This window comes from Prionailurus viverrinus, chromosome D4 (assembly GCF_022837055.1).
Source record: "Prionailurus viverrinus isolate Anna chromosome D4, UM_Priviv_1.0, whole genome shotgun sequence".
Taxonomy (NCBI): domain Eukaryota; kingdom Metazoa; phylum Chordata; class Mammalia; order Carnivora; family Felidae; genus Prionailurus; species Prionailurus viverrinus.
The window spans coordinates 37,700,816-37,718,743 of NC_062573.1; the positions used below are offsets into that span (position 1 = coordinate 37,700,816).

At 35.8% G+C, this 17,928-nt stretch overlaps 1 protein-coding gene across 4 annotated transcripts in view; it reads right to left on the reverse strand.

Moving 5' to 3' along the window:
- IFT74 (intraflagellar transport 74) overlaps nt 1–17,928 on the reverse strand; it is an 88,782-nt gene that overhangs the window by 26,186 nt on the left and 44,668 nt on the right. For all 4 annotated transcript variants that reach the window (XR_007146419.1, XM_047830797.1, XM_047830796.1 and 1 more), the window contains exons 11-13: nt 15,121–15,264; nt 13,436–13,476; nt 10,408–10,487 (exon numbers count right to left, since the gene is read on the reverse strand). Coding sequence is in view for 3 of the 4 variants with exons in the window: in XM_047830797.1 (XP_047686753.1) it covers nt 10,408–10,487; nt 13,436–13,476; nt 15,121–15,264 (265 nt within the window). In the remaining variant the exon portion in view is untranslated. The remainder of the gene's footprint in view (nt 1–10,407; nt 10,488–13,435; nt 13,477–15,120; nt 15,265–17,928) is intronic.

Consider the following 17,928-nt stretch of genomic DNA (forward strand, 5'->3'; position numbering starts at 1 on the left):
CATTACATCCAAGAAAATTGTACTCATTCTTGTGGTTTAAGAACTCCCAAATCTGACCTTTTCCCTAATTTTCAGATTGTTTTATCCAACTGTTTACTAGATATATTCATGTGGGTACTTTCAAGACATCCTAATAGTTTATTAATAATTAAATTCATCAGTCTTCCCTCTCAGAGTCTGCACCGCTCTGTATTCCCTATTATGTTTGGAAGTCCTTCACCACACACTTATCATCCAAGTCAGAAACCTGGGAGAGTATTTCCTCCTTCTCTTTTCAAACCCTTGTTCTTAACTGTCATCAGATTGAGCTAGAAGACATATCTGGTCAGTGTCTCCAACTATACAGCTGGCCAGCTGGATTAGAAAGGACACAGCTCCCATATAGCTTAGCAGATTACCAAGCTTTGTAAAACCTTCTCCCTTATCATTGTTGTTAGGAATAAAAGAGGTTGGGGCACTAGTAAACGCCTCTATTTTGTGATTTCTCAGTTGGAGGATTCATATTTGAGCTGTCCATGATAGGCAATGTACAGATGTGGGCAGTCCTGAGGTAGGGTAAAATACAGGAGTTATTACCAAATGTACCCTTATTGTACTATTAAAGGAGAGTTCAAGATCATAGATACGGGAAGCTAATCAGTATATTACCTGGAGGTGCCAAAGCAGGCAAGCAGAAGGACCTTAAGTAGTAAGATTAAAGAGACCAAAGGAGTAGGAAAACAGCATGCTGATAAGGGTTATTTTAGGGTTATCCTCAAATTCTGAATATATGATGTAATTATAGCTCTATATAATTTACTTCAAATTTACTAAATGCCTGCTATGTGCTAGATACTGTAGCAGGTGCTACAAATCAAAATGAACAAGATAGTTACAACTCTATCATAGAAAGGATTACAATCTACATTAGGTGTACATGTAGAACCAAAAGCTACAATGGAACCTAAGTGTTCTAACTGAGGTATATATGAAGTCCTGTGGTAAGTAGATAGGTGAAAGAGTTCAGGAAGTATCCTATCAGCAAGGCACTCTAACAGGTAATATAGAAATTATAGAGATGAAGAAGACCTTTACATTCAAGACATTTATACTCCACCAATGCAAGTACCCCAAAATTATAAACTATTAATTCAGGCCTTTTTCCCCCTCACTTGGAGGAAAAAATAAATGGGTATAGACTATTACAAAAGACTTGGTATACTGTAGAAAGGACATATTATTGTCTTTTGACGGTGTCTGCTATAGAAAGCTAGTGGAGTAAGAGAGATACGCTCTTCTTGCACTACCAAGGGGCTGAGTAACCACCACAATTGCCTTTGTCCTCACTATCCGTTCATCTGACTCTATTACTTCTCTGCCATCAAATGTTCTCTGGACTCTAGGCTTACAGAGTCATCTTGATTTTTATTCTCCAAGAAGTAGCTCTGCCCCTAAAGAAGGTCTGAGTACCATTTCCCCTCCATATTCTCTCTTGACCAATATACAACAAGGCATACGCTAATGATTCTTCTGGCCTAAAGTTCCCCACATTGGCAGGCCTACTGATTTTGGAGGGGAAAGAGCAAACAAACAAATGAACAATCAAAAACACTAACCAAGCAAAACAACAACAAAATTAACAAATAAAATTAGAGAAGTGGGCCATGAATAAACCCCAAAGGACTTTTACATATCCAAATTCTTTCCTTTCTAGTATTTGGGGTCCTTCTGAGGCTAGCTAAGTCTCCCCAGGACCTTTGAGTAGTCAATACCTTTGAATTTTCCTTCTGTGGCATGGTTTTAGTCTCTACCATTCTGTTCATTCTACTCTTAGTGAGTTCCAGTTCTTTTTTTGTCCCTTTTAAAGTATAATGCCAAGAAATATAGGATTCGTAGCAGACTATTACTTCCCATACCCTATATATTCACCTTTTTGTTAATGCAACCTAGGATTTCAGCTGTTTGGGAGGCTATAGCACATTAATTCATACTAAACTATTGTCTAAATCTTTGCTAACATTTTCACCTATTTTAGTAAGCCAGGACACTTTCTCTTCCCCTTTCCTACTTAAATTTTAATTAGTTTGGGGTTCCTGTTAAATTCCATCTTTTTATATTCAGTCTCTCTTTCCCACCTACTTTTCACCTATCATCGTAGCAGTAAGTAATAAACTAGCATATGAAATATTACCAAACTAGTATGTGAAGATGAGTCCATATAAGTTTAATGTTTTAAACTAACTTCTGGCTTCAGGCTTCATCCAACTTATCAGCCATACATTCTCTGCAAAATGTTTTAAATTTTTGCAGGCAAGTTTTCTTACAGCTATGCAGTAAATAATTCTATTTTTACACACTGGAGGCACTTTAAAAATATATAATAAAAATTCTCTAAATATGTAAAAGTTGAATTATTATAAAAAGCCTCACCATATAAATAAGAGAAAAAGGACTATAAAGACATGTGTTTTAACAGAGTAATATCAATAAAACTGGATGGTATAATGAGTAGTCCTTAGAATGTACTAAACACAAGTTCTTAATTATTCCCTCAAGAAGTGGTTATAAAACTTTAGCATGTATCAGAATCATCAGGAGGGTTTGCTGAAACACAAATTCCCTATTCCCAGTGTTTCACATTCAGTAGGTCTGAGGTGAAGCCAAAGAATTTTTATTTCTGACAAGTTTCAGATAGTACTCAAGTACCTGATCTGGAAATGATACCATCTTCTAATGAAAAATACAAAATGTAGCTTACCCAATCTCCAAATTGAAAAATAAGCAATGATTCATTCTTCTTCATTGAATGTATATTGAATCTCTACAGAACAGCAATGCATAAATGCCATTTGGCATCTCAGATACCAGAGGATAAACCACTTTGAAACTGAATCAGTTATTTTAAACATCCTAGGGAAAATCTTTCCTCAAAATATGTTTTGGGAAAATCTCCAGGAAAGTTACTCAAGTTTCAGTTTATAAATTAATAGCATTAATAATAACAGCCAGTAACTAACATTATGTGCACTTTTATAACTGTATGCTATTTTGAGTCAGTTACTTACATACACACACACACACACACACACACACACACACACACACACACACCCATTCATTTAATATGCATAGTGACTCTAAGTGGTAAGGAGGTACTGTTATCATCTCCATTTTAAAAATGAAGAAACTACTAGATCAATTAATTATTCATTAATTTTTTAAAAAAGAGGAAACTAAGGTATAGAAAGGTCAGATAGTATGTCCAAGATCATCCAGTAAAATGGCACAGCTCAGATTTGAATACAGGAATTTTGGCTGCAGAACCTATGCTCTTAAATAGAACTATCCTGTCTTTATAAATTCTATATTATCTAACATAAGTAAAGAATAAAAGCTTCCAAACTAGGCCATGGCACCCTGCGTATGAAAAAGTATCCTATGCTTCAAAGAAGCATATAAATTATAGAGTAAATCACAATGAGTTTATTTAGAGTTTAGGAAAGTAATGCAATGATTCTACAGCACTTTATGCATACTTCTACCATGATACATATTTATTATATTGCAGCTGTTCAATATTTAGATGTCTGTGATATGCTGTATCAATAATCACATATTTAGTTTTACAATCTAATCCATCTTTGGGAAGGTACTGAACTCTAAAAATGAGGAAATAATTTGTAGTGAGTAATAATGCCCAAGAATCCTTCTTTTTTTTTTTAAAATTTTTTTTTCAACGTTTATTTATTTTTGGGACAGAGAGAGACAGAGCATGAACAGGGGAGGGGCAGAGAGAGAGGGAGACACAGAATCGGAAACAGGCCCCAGCCTCCGAGCCATCAGCCCAGAGCCTGACGCGGGGCTCGAACTCACGGACCGCGAGATCGTGACCTGGCTGAAGTCGGACGCTTAACCGACTGCGCCACCCAGGCGCCCCGCCAAGAATCCTTCTTGCAGAGATATGTGACTGTACTTTTTTTTATGTGACTGTACTTTTTCAACAGTATTTGTCAAGCCTAGTCTGTGTAAGTAGACATCCAGAAAATTAGCCCCACCTTGTGGATCATAGTAGTCCTACAAATTCAGGCCTTTAAGAACAGTGAACCATCAAAGTGTATATTCTCTTGACTGACAAAAAATAAGAAATTTATAAATAACACTGGTGAGGAAGCACTTTCACATACTGCTGTTGGCTGTATAAAACAGCACAATCTTTTCAGGAAGAAATAAACAAAAATAATAGAAATTGTAAAAGTAACATTCTATTTAAAATGTCACTTCTAGAAATTTATCATATGGAAATACGCAAGCTAATGAACATGTATGTAACAAGGTTATTTACTGCAGCATTGTTCTTGGCGGTGAAAAATTAGAAATCATCTAAATGTCAATGTGGATCCAGTGAATACTTTAACCATAGTAACAAAGAGGATGATAGCAGGTAACAATTGTTGAGAGTAATAAATATGTGCCAGGTACCATTCTTGGTCTGGCTTTAAAACTCTGACATTGTGGGGAGCCTGGGTGGCTCAGTCGGTTAAGTGGCCAACTTCGGCTCAGGTCATGATCTTGCAGTCCGTGAGTTCGAGCCCCGCATGGGGCTCTGTGCTGACAGCTCAGAGCCTGGAGCCTATTTCAGATTCTGTGTCTCCCTCTCTCTGACCCTCCCCTGTTCATGCTCTGTCTCTCTGTCAAATTAAAAAATGTTAAAAAAAATTTAAGAAAAAAATAAAATAAAATAAAACTCTGACATTGACCACTATACTATACTTCTTAGAATGAAGTAGATATCCTCAAATGGAAGAAGGTACATTATATATAGTTAAATGAAAGACTCAACCTCAGAGAACCTGTATTACTCCATCTTAAAATACATACACTTATATATGTACAGAAAAAGTCTAAAAGGCTATAGACACCAAACTGTAAATAATGATCACGTCTGAAGACTGGGATGACTCTAAGGAGAAAGGAGATGACTTTTTACTTGATACACTTTTGTACTGCTTGAATTTTTCACATTAAGTATGTATCAGATTTTTATAAAAAAATAAAGCACACAATTTAAAAAAATGAATTAACTAGAGTCTTTAAAATAACTTTAGGGGTGCCTGGGTGGCTCAGTTGGTTAAGCGGCCGACTTCAGCTCAGGTTATGATCTTGTGGTCCGTGAGTCTGAACCCCACGTCGGGCTCTCTGCTGACAGCTCAGAGCCTGGAGCCTGATTTGGATTCTGTCTCCCTCTCTCTCTATTCCTCCCCTGTTTATGCTCTATCTCTCTCTGTCTCTCAAAGATAAATAAATGTTAAAAAAATAAAAAATAAAATAAAGTAACTTTAAAGAAATTTTTTTTGAAAATTAGGAAGGGATAACCTCCTATAATTGCACAGTTAATGAAAGCATGAGAATGGTCATTTGAGGCAACACACACACACACACACCCCGTAAAATGAAGTACATTCAGGTGATTAAAACTCTAGAAAATTCTGAGTAAGCCATGTTTATAACTGGTAATTTCTTGATAAAGATGGCAGGTTTAATAGGCACAGTAACTCTAATCCTCTCCCAAACTCAACAAAAACTACAGAAAAAAAATTTTAAAGGTAAAACTCCCAGCAATGAGATTTTTAGTGGAGTCTCTTTGTCTAATTTTGGAATCAGGGTAATGCTGGCCTCATAGAATGAATCTGGAAATTTCCCTTTCATTTCTAATTTTTGGAATAGTTTGAGAATAGGTGTTAAGTTTTCTTTAAATGTTTGGTAGACTTGCTCTGGTAAGCCATCTGGCCCTGCACTTTGTTTTTTGGGAGACTTTTGATTATTGATTCAATTATTTTGCTGGTTACTGGTCTATTTAAGTTTTGGTAGTTTATACGTGTCTAGGAATTTATCTACTTCTTCCAAATTGTCCAATTTGTTGGCAAATAATTTTTCATAATATTCTCTTATAATTGTTTGAATTTCTTTGGTGTTGGTTGTTATTTCTCCTCATTTATGATGTTACTTATTTGGGTCCTGTCTCTTTTCTTTTTGGTAAGTCTAGCGAGGGGTTTATCAATTTTATGAATTTTTTCAAAGAACTAGCTCCTGGTTTCATTGATCTGTTCTACTGATTTTTTTTTTTGTTTCTATATCATTTATTTTTGCTCTAATCTTTATTACTTCCCTTCTTCTGCTGGCTTAAGGCAGAAACAATACTTTAAAAAGCACAATTAACCAAATATTTAACGGCTGTCATTTAGCTGAGAAAGGAGAAATCCATACGGGTTCTGCCTTTTCTGAAAAGTAGCATGGCATCTGCCAATCATGCTCTGCTTGAATAATGATGTAGTTTGGGGGAGCCTGGATGGCTCAGTCAGTTAAGCGTCCGACTTTGGCTCAGGTCATGATCTCGTGGTTTGTGAGTTTGGGCCCCACGTCGGGCTCTGTGCTGACAGCTCAGAGCCTGAAGCCTGCTTTAGAATCTGTGTCTCCCTCTCTCTCCGCCCCTCCCATGCTCATGCTCTGTCTCTATCAATAATAAATAAATGTTAAAAAAAAAACCTGTAAAAAAAAATGTAGTTTGTACCCAAATTCTGACCATGTTAGCAACTTTCAATAGAACTATTTCTCATTGCTTCTAGTTAGTATAAATAATAAATAGTTCCTTACAGTACAGTATATATATTTTAATCTAAATATTTTTAGAATCTATATAACAAAATTACCTGCTCCATCAATAAGGTAAAACCACTGTATGGGTGAGGTCTAATAAATATTTAACATGATAAAACTCAATCCCTCAGAAGTTTAAAAAGAGTAATGATATCTTACTATATTGAAATTTTCTTTATGAGATTTATTTTTTTTTTTAATCACTTACAAAGATGAAGTAAAGATGTGAGAGCAAAGAAGCCTTTCTAGAAGTGGTCAAAAGTCCAGGGGCACCTGGGTGGCTCAGTCAGTTAAGCATCCAACTTTGGCTCAGGTCATGATCTCACGGTTTATAAATTCGAGCCCTGCATTGGGCTCTGTGCTGACAGCTCAGAGCCTGGAGCCTGCTTCAGATTCTGTGTCTCCCCATTTCTCTGCCCCTCCCATGCTCATGCTCTGTCTCTCAATAATAAATAAATGTTAAAAAAAAAAAAAAAACAGAATTGGTCAAAAGTCCAAGTGTACTATGAGGATAACTCAGCATCTGAATAATGAAGGTTTTCATAGGATAGTCAAATAACTGTTAATTTATTTTACTAAGTTAACTTTGAAACATAACTACTCAAAGTAACTTTTGACACGGTATAACTATAAGGACTTGTCAAAATAAATAAATATAATGCACTTATGGAAGATACTGGATTACAGGGCCACTGTTAATACTGAGCAGAGAACACGACTACACCTAACACAGTATCCAAGGATGCCTGATGAATTTAAAATGAATTATGCAAAACTGAAAGGATGAAGCAACTACTAACATAGTGAGATATATATTATTAACATTATTTATGGTTTATATGCTCTTTTAACCAGAACCACTACAAGGCAAAATGGTGGCCTTAGGTGGATTATACAAAGGCACCCTAAGGTAGCAACTGTGAAATTAGTAAAATGGCCAGAGAAACAAAGCCTGGGGCAGGAAAAAGCATGAATTGGAAAGCCAAAATAACTTGATTATCCTCTACACCTTAAGAAGTGGATTATCTACAGTCTTCAGTCAAGGGACTGTGAGAATGCAGATAAAGGTAAGAACCCATCACTTTACTGGTAATAAATAATGAATCCAAGGTAGGAATCTTCCAGAAAGTAATAAAACCTTTGCTAACCAATCAAACTGTCTCTGGAAAAGAGTGCATATGTACATCCTAAGAACTAGAGGGCCCAAAGAAGTGACAGAGCTCAATTTTCACCTTCAGTTCATTCTCAAATCTTTCCCTGCTAAAATACATCACTGTTTCATTCATTCCACAAACATTTATTGTTTATTTTCCCAGACACCATGTTGATGAAAGAGGTTACCAGAGTGAATAAGACACAGTCTGCATCCTTTGAGGATGTACAGCCTAAAGGAAAAGACAAACATCCAAGGACATAGTGGTAATATAGTATGGTCAATACAGTGATATATTTATGCACAGTATGCTCTGATACAGGGGTGTGTGTGTCTTAGTCCAGCCCTGATATAGGTCAGGGAGGGAGGTTAGGGTTATTATGCTAGATGAAAGGATACCTGAGGTAGATTTTAAAGATGAGAAGTTAGTAAGTAAATAACAGGGAAAAGAACATTCAAGACAAGGGAATAAATAGTAGGAGAAAAGGACTGAGTCTGATTTATGGTAAAGGGGGTGAAGTGCAGCGTACTGTAAGGAGATTATTATTAGAATGTAAGGACATAAATGATGAGGAGGAGAGGAGACTGACAACAAACAAATCAGATTGCAGAGGGACTATAATGCCATGCAAAGATTCTTAAACCTTTTCTCCCATAGGTCATGGGGAACCACTGTTAAGCAGGAGAATGACAGAGAATCAATTTTACTTCAGGTCACTTTAGCAACATTGTGGTAGATCAACCAAGAAAGAGCAAGACTGGAGATGGGGCAACCAGTTAGAAGGCTACTGCAAAAGGTCAGACGAGAAATAATGAAGTCCTGAGCTAACACATAACCTTCTAACAAAAGCCCCCTGTGCTACTGCATCCATAATTTATGTTCACAGTATAGCACAAGAACAAAAAATTAATGTGTTAATATATACGAACATACATATGTACATAATATTTATGTAACACATATATTTTTATAGATACTTTAACACTTTTTTGTTACTATTACATTATTGATTGTCTTTTTCCACATTAATCAAAAAGGACAAAGAAGGTTAGAAAACAAAAAGGAAAATAGAAGCCAAAATTCAAAACATTCTACTTAACTTAGAACTAGCAATTAATAGTTACCCTTAAAATGAATTACTTTACTGGAAAAATAAATTGAGTGTTGTTAGAAGTTTAAACATAGGAAGAGGAAAATTGTTTAGAAAGTTTCCTATAAAGCATCTAAAATCAAGAACATTATCAGATTTCTCAGAATAAGCTATTAATAAAAAAATCTAGAATACTAGATCTACATAAATTAAAAGCAATAAAATTATTTAGTAAGGAAGATAGTATGACCTTAGTTTTAACAATTTATTTGGAGCTTACCTTGTCATATATACCATTTAGTATTCATAAACTTAGTGAGGAATGACTCATATTCACTTTGCAGATGAGAAAATTTAAGCTCAGAAAGGTTTATCTGTTAACTGGAACTTAAAGTTTGTCTGCCTTATATGCCTAATATGCCTAAATGTCTTACTTGAAGCCATTACTAGTAGCCATATGTAAATAAAACTAAGCATTTCATAGGAATATTTTTACTTCACAAATGTATCACTGATTAGGCTTGGACAATAGAATAAAACTTTGGGATCAAAGAAAACTTGGTCTAAACCTAGACTTTACCCCTTCCTAGCTGTGGGAATTTGAGTAATTTCTCTGGGCTTCAACAAGTATAAAAGGGCTTACAAGGCTTCAATGGTTCTTGAAAAGATCACATAGTACCCAATCCAGGTAAGTAAGCAATCAATAGTAGCTAATGCTATTATTCACACATCAAGAAAAAATATAAATAATATAACCACACATATACTATAACTCTCCAATCCCTACATGTTCATACCCCAGGCTCCCACAAGGGTTCTAGTCCCTTTGGCCCTTCATATCCCACAGCTGGGGGAAGCAGGGAAAGGATCAGATCAGTACTTGCTACCTCATTACAGGGACCCCTAAGAAATTAATTCTTTCTGTTTGGGACTTGATCCTCTCTCTCCTCCCAATTCTACCAGCTACCCCAGTTGATTGATAGCTGACCACATTAAGAAGGTATAAATTAGAAATCTGTAATAACTTTAAACCATTTTATTTCATTTTTTTAAAAAAACTGGGGTGCCTGGGTGGCTCAGTCAGTTAAGCGTCTGACTTCAGCTCAGGTCATGACCTCGTGGTTCACGAGTTCGGGCCCCATGTCGGCCTCTGTGGTGACAGCTCAGAGCCTGGAGCCTGCTTTGGATTCTGTGTCTCCCTCTCTCTCTGTCCCTCCCCTGCTTGTGCTCTGTCTCTCTCTCTCTCTCTCAAAAATAGATAAAAATATTAAAAAAAAAACTGCTTTGCAAAACAAAATAAATTCTTGTCATTATATAACCACTTTATTTCAAGTTTTTAGTCAACTTACACAATTTAATATTAATTATATTTACTATTATAGTATAGTTCAGCATTTTAGTAATGTTAGAGATATAATACAGAATTAAATATTAAATCCCACGTAAATAGTCCCTGAAGTCCAGGGCAATACTATATCAATACTGCTATATACCTGCTATCACACATTATAAAAATACCAGAAAAATTACCTTGGTGTTCTTCTAAATCCATGTCCAGTTGTCTAATTTCTTCATTAAATTGCTTTATTTTTTCTTTTATATCTGTTAACCTGTTGAAAGTATTATTTAATAAAGTTATATAAGAGGGATGCCTGGATGGCTCAGTTGGTTAAGCATCTGACTCTTGATTTCGGCTCAGGTCACGATCTCATGGTTCTTAAGTTTGAGCCCTGCTTTGTGCTCCATGTTGACAGCACGGAGCCTGCTTGGGATTCTCTTCTCTCTCTCTCTCTCTCTGCCCCTCCCTCCTCCCCAAGATAAACTTAAAAAAAAATAAATTTGACAGATAATTTAGATATCCAGTAAAAACATTAAAAATAAATTAAAACATTAAATAAAAATTTAATGATGTTAGGAAATCTTTTCTAAGTTGCATAAATAAAATCTATAAATAATATGCCCTATTCTGAAGACAATACTATAGAGAGAAAAATCTTTTCCAGATCTTTTTATAGGATTCATATTTAGAATAGAAGTATATTCTGAGAAAGTTAGGTTGCCTGATTTCAATAGCAGACCTTTCCCCCATCCTTTTCTTGAGTTTGACTTGTGATATTAAAGTGAAAAATTTTTAGCAACCTTCTTTTTGTAGGTATATAAAAACTGAACTAAGTTGACAAATTAGTCTCAAAAATTAGAGAATAATAAAAAATTTACTGCTGACTGACAATTATATAGGTTAAAATTTTTAACAAACAGCATTTGTACTTATTACAAAGCTACAATAATTAACACAATGTGGTACTGGACTAAAGGAAGACATATACAGCAATGGAATAAAACTGAGAGTCCAGAAATGGGACCCCCTGTATTGATACACAACTGGTTTTTGACAAAGGTGAAAAAATAATTAAATGGGGAAATAATATTGAATAATATTTATTGAAAGAATATTTCAACAAATGTTGCTGGGACAAATGGATAAGCACAAACAAAAGAATAAAATTGGACCCTACCTCATACCATATACAAAAGTTTACTTAAAATGAATCATAGATCTAAACATAAGAGCTAAACTGTAAAATTCTTTTTTTTTTTTTTTTTTTCAACGTTTATTTATTTTTCGGACAGAGAGACACAGAGCATGAACGGGGGAGGGGCAGAGAGAGAGGGAGACACAGAATCGGAAAGAGGCTCCAGGCTCTGAGCCATCAGCCCAGAGCCCGACGCGGGGCTCGAACTCACGGACCGCGAGATCGTGACCTGGCTGAAGTCGGACGCTTAACCGACTGCGCCACCCAGGCGCCCCATAAACTGTAAAATTCTTAAAATAAATCATCAGCATAGATCTTCATGACTTTGGATTAGGCATTGGTTTCTTAGATAGGACACCAAAACCACAAGCAACAAAATAAAAAATAAACTAGACATTATCAAAATCTAAAACTTTTGCTCTTCAAAGGACACCACTAAGAGAATGAAAAGACAACCAACAGAATGGTAGAAAAACTTCACAATGATTTATCTGATAAGAGACATGTCTCTAGAATATATAAAGACTTCTTAACAATTCATTAATAAAAAGATAAATAATCCAATTAAAAAATGGGCAAAGGGGGTAGCTGGGTTGGGAAGTATCCAGCTCTTGATTTCAGCTCAGGCCATGATCCCACGGTTCTTGAGTTCCAGCCCCACATCAGGCTCTGCACTGGCAGCATGGAGCCTGCTTGGGATTCTCTCTCTGCCTCTCTCTCTGCCCCTCCCTGGCTCGTGCTCACTTTCTCTTTCTCAAAATAAATAAATAAGCATTTTTTAAAAATTGGCAAAGGATATGAACAGACATTTCTCTAAAGAAGATATAGACATGGTCAATAAACATCAGTCATTAGGGAAATGCAAATCAAAACCATAATGAGATACCACTTTCTACCCATTAGGATGGCTAGAATTAAAAAAAAACAAACAGATAATAACAAGTGTTGGTGAGGATTGGAGAAACTGGAATGCTCATATACCGCTGGTATAAATGTAAAATGGTGCAGCTTCTTGGAAGATAGTCTGGCTGATCCTAGAGTTACTATATAGGCCAGCAATTTTATTCCTCAGTATAAACCCAAGAAAAGTGAAAAAATATATACATCAGTGTTCATGCCAGCATGATCCATCATAGCCCAAAACTGGAAACAATCCAAATACCCATCGACTGATAAATGGATAAATATGGCATATTCACACAATGGAATATTATTTGGCAAAAAAAAAAAAAAAAAAAAAAAAAAAAAGAAAGAAAAGAAGAGAAAAGAAAATAAAAGAAATTATATACTGATACATACTACCACACAGATGAACCTTGAAGACATTATGCTAAGTGAAAGAATCTAGCCACACAGAACCACATACAATATGATTCCATGTGTACAGAATATCCAAAATAGGCCAAACTACAGCAACATAAAGTAGAATGGTAGACTAGGGCTGGGAGTGGTGGATGAGGGGGGTGAGGAAAGGGGTGTTGGATCTTACTGATGTAATGATTGCACAATTCTGAATATATTAAAAACCTTTGAATTGTATACTTTAAATGTGAATTGTATGCTAAGGAATATATATATATATATATATATTTTTTTTTTTTTAATGGCTTTTTTTGAAAGAGAGCACATGTGAGTGGGGGAGGGGCAGTGACAGAGGGGGGCAGAGGATCTGAAGCAGGTTCTATGCTGACAGCAGAGAGCCCAATGCAGGGCTCAAAGCCACCAACTGTAAGATCATGACCTGAGCTGAAGTTGGGTGCTTAAGCGACTGAGCCACCTAGGCGCCCCTGGTATGTATCATATCTTAATAGAGCTGTTTTTAAAAAATAATTATGCTATCCAATGGCTCTTAACTAAATATTAAAAGAAATATTTAAATCTCTAAATAAGATTGAACATTACATCAGTATTATCAGTGTGAAACATAGAAAATAATAACTAACAATATGTACCTATTGCACATTTAGAATGAAATTTAAAACATGTGAAATGGATGTAGTGTGTCATATTATAAATGTACTTACTGTCGCTCCATGCTGGCTATTTCCTGATTATCTTCTTTAACCTATAAAAGCATATAAACAAAATAGTACTTAAAGAGTTACTTATCATTAGGCTATCTTAAAGAGAATTTCCTTCTAAGGTATGTTGTACAAACATGTCAAATGTAGTCTCTTTCTTGAAATCTATTTCTTAAAATTCAACCTTTGAAGTAAAAAAATATATATATTTTATATATAAAAATTTTATAATTATGTATACACACACACACACACACACACACATTATTAAGAAACTACTCTCAGATTTTCCCTTTTTTCTCAAAGCAAGGGTGATGACTGATACATCTATACCTATCTGTTTGGCACCATGAGGCTGTTGTGTCTTCAGGCCTAGATCAGTTTACATAAATATCCAGGCTTTCTGAGACTGTCTTTCCTTAGCCCCTCACCCACACCCCCACAAGGCAGGGTTGCCAGATTTCATGATCTCTATTACATTTGAATTTCAGATAAATAATAACTTTCAGGACACGTATTTACCATGATTAATATATGTGTGTGTGTACACACACGCACACACACACATATAATACATATATTATAAACAATTATTCATTGTTTATATGAAATTAAAATTTAACCGGTTGTTGTGTATTTCATCTGGCAATCCTATCCCAAGATCACATTCTCCCTCCCCTGCGTCCAATGATTTCTTTCCGAGGAACTTCAGAGATTCTAGATTTTAATACCTTTCTGGAATGATTCTAACACTTAAACAGTTCCTGAGTTGATCCCTAAGGTTCATCCAAACCATTTGGGCTCAACCTAATCCCACAGAGGAGTCTCATCTGTAGGTTCCTAATGGGTGCTGTTCCCAAATATATATGCAGTGCTCCAGGAGCCCTATAGTTAGGGTGTCTCAGGATAAACAACAGGTTAATTATAACTTAGTGCTAGATTAAAACTAGCTTTGGGGTAATAAGAAAGCTAATGAATACATGTGACACAACCTGGTGACATACTGCGATTTCATAGTACATTTTAACTCCATTCACTTCACAGAGACACTGATAATAATCACCATAAAATTCATTAGCCTTGGGGCATTTTGTTTTCTAAATATTAGGCCCCAAACAAATAAAGGAACAGATCTTCAATAAGATCATCTAATTATTTATGGACCAATAAAGAAGACTTTCAGTTTTCTTATATGGATCCAAAACATGAAAAATGGCCAAAATGTGCACAAGAGCCATGTAAAATTAGGATTTAAGTCAAGAAACAGCTTATGTGAAAAATGACTTGCACCTAGATTTTCTTGGTCAAATAGTTCATCATTATTTATTTATTTTTTAATGTTTATTTATTTATTTTGAGAGAGGGAGAGTGAGCAGGGATGGGAGGGTCGCAGAAAGAGAGGGAGAGAGAGAATCCCAAGGAGGCTCTACACTGTCAGTACAAAGCCAGGTGGAGGGTTCAAATTCACAAACTGTGAGATCATGACCTGAGCCAAGATCAACAGCTGGACGCTTAACTGACTGAGCCACCCGGGCACCCCAGTTAATCTTAATTTAGATGAAACTCACTTTTCACTGTTTTTGAAGACAATAAACTTACTGGCTTTCGGTTCAATATATATGCCTTAAATAAAATAATCAGAATACTTAACAAATCTTAACATAGTAAAGTATTTTTGTTTTTTCTACCTGCTTAAGTAATCTCTCTCTCTCTTCCATCGGAGATCCCATGCTTTTGTCTTCAGCAATCATTTGGTCTCGATGGGACTCCAACTCATAAAGTTTTTCATGCAGCAATACAGCCTCCTGTTTAACCTGGGAGTGTGCTATTTCCTAGTGAGCACAAAAAGAAGAAAAATTTAATTGCATTTTATAAAAACTACTCTCAAGTAGGTTTTAGTTTATAAGAATTAGGACAAATTTAAGCCATCAGCATGTTCAAATAGAGATATCCAATATCTATACTACTCAATAATGCTACAAAGCACATTTGTAAATTGGAAGAATAAAAATAAACTTTTTCCTTCATAAGCCATTTTCAGTTTAAAATTCACAAGAAGATGGTGGTTTATTTTATCTTCTAAATATAACGCCTGAACAAAGACAGACATCTCTACCATTGGGAAGATAATTAAGAAATTGTCACAATGTATGTACAACTTAAACCACAACATTCATTTGGAAGTCCAAAGACCTGATCTCTAGAGGGAAGATATTTTCTCCTGGCTAGTCATATATATTCTACTACAATATTACAAGTTGAACTTTGTCACCCAAAGATATGTTGAAGTCCTAATCTCCAGTACCATGAATATGACCTAATTTGTAAAAGAGAGTACTCATAGATTTATTCCAGTTAAGATGAGGTCATTAGGATAGACCCTAGTCCAGTGTGAATGGTGTCCATATGAGAAGATGTACAGAGACAAAGAAGGAGAGTGCCATGTGATGACACAGGCAGAGACGAGTGATGCAGCTAAAATAAAGGAACAACTACCCAGGATTGATAGCCACCACCAGGAGCTAGGAAGAGGCAAGGAAGGATTCTAACAGTATCTCAGAGGGAACATGGCTCTGCTGATACCTTGATTTTAGATTTCTGGGCTCTAGAATGGTGAGAAAATTTGTTGTTTTAAGCCACCCAGTTGGTGTGGATTTATTACAGCAGTGTTAGGAAATTAATACACATACATAGGATAGTCTTGTATATTCACCACTATTCCACTGTTCACAAAGAGAAATTAAGGGCTGTGATAATTTTTAGATAACCAAAAGAGGTAGGGATGTTGACAGTGATGAGGATGAGGGGGAAAATGACATTTGGAGCTGTTATTTATTGAGCAAGTGCCTGTGCCAGGCACTATATTCCATGTTCTTTAGACACTATCTCTAATACTCAAAGCAACTCTATCAGATAATACTATTATCTCTGTTTTACAGATGAAAAGACAGAGGATCTAAATCTAAATAATTTTCTAAGTTAACAAAAATAAAAGTTAATGATGATATCTGAAACCAGGCCCACAGCATGAACAAGACCAAATGTTTAAGATGAAAGACCTCTTTTTTGGAAGCCAAAGAGAAGGAAAAAGCATGTAAGAGGAAATGTTTGAAAGTCTATTAAAAAAGCATCTTATAGGGGCGCCTGGGTGGCGCAGTCGGTTAAGCGTCCGACTTCAGCCAGGTCACGATCTCGCGGTCCGTGAGTTCGAGCCCCGCGTCGGGCTCTGGGCTGATGGCTCAGAGCCTGGAGCCTGTTTCCGATTCTGTGTCTCCCTCTCTCTCTGCCCCTCCCCCGTTCATGCTCTGTCTCTCTCTGTCCCAAAAATAAATAAACGTTGAAAAAAAAAATTAAAAAAAAAAAAAAAAAAAAAAAGCATCTTATAGAAGTGCCTGGCTGGCTCAGTTGGTGAAGAATGCGACTCTTGATCTCAGGATTGTAAGTAGGGACCACACTGTGTGCAGAGATTACTTAAAAATAAAATCTTGAAAGAAAAAAAAAAAGCAGGGGTGCCTAGGTGGCTCAGTTGATTAAGCGTCTGACTCTTGATCTCAGCTCTCAGCTCTTGATCTCAGAGCCAATAAAAAAAAGCATATATACAGCTCAATTAATCGATTAGCTTCAGGTCAAACAGCACGATAATAAAATACAGATAGAAGAAATACAGGTTATCTTGAGATACCCTTTTTCATAGCTATCTCCCCCTTCCTTTATTTATTTATTTATTTTTTTAATGTTCATTTGTTTTTGAGACAGAGAAAGACAGAGCATGAACGAGGGAGGGTCTGAGAGAGGGAGACAGAATCTGAAGCAGGCTCCAGGCTCCAAGCAGTCGGCACAGAGCCTGACACGGGGCTCAAACTCACGGACTGTGAGATCATGACCTGAGCCAAAGCCAGATGCTCGACTGAGCCACCCAAGCGCATCTCCCCCTTCCTTTTGCTTAATCATCCTAAAAATCTCTTCAAATTGTATCTCAATAAAACCGTTCCTGAATAAAACTCATGTTGATTCTTCACCTATGTTTTTTACATTCTGGTGAAATGAACAAGTAATACTTAGCATAGTAGTGAACACACAGTAGATATTCAACAAATACGAGTTAAATGATATCTGACACAATGTTTTCTTGAAGAACAAGTCCAAATAAAAAAGAGAAGGAATCTGGCAAAAGTTAAATAAAATTAGTAACTTATACTTTTCCTGATTTGGGAATACTGTAAGTTTTATAAAATTTCATGTTATCTTACTCATACATGTTCTGATTCCAAAAAGTAGCAGCAATATAAACACTAAGTCCAAAAATATAGCTTATACCTCTTCCTGCAGAAACTAAATTTGCCAAGTGAAATAAGACCTGACATTCCCTACATACCCTAAAACAGATAGTGAGGAATTCTGTAGGGCAGCTGTGTTAATACTTAATATGGCCCTTATTCTTTGAAGCTTATAGAGATCTGTTACCATAGAGATGCAAAAAAATAAAAATTATATAT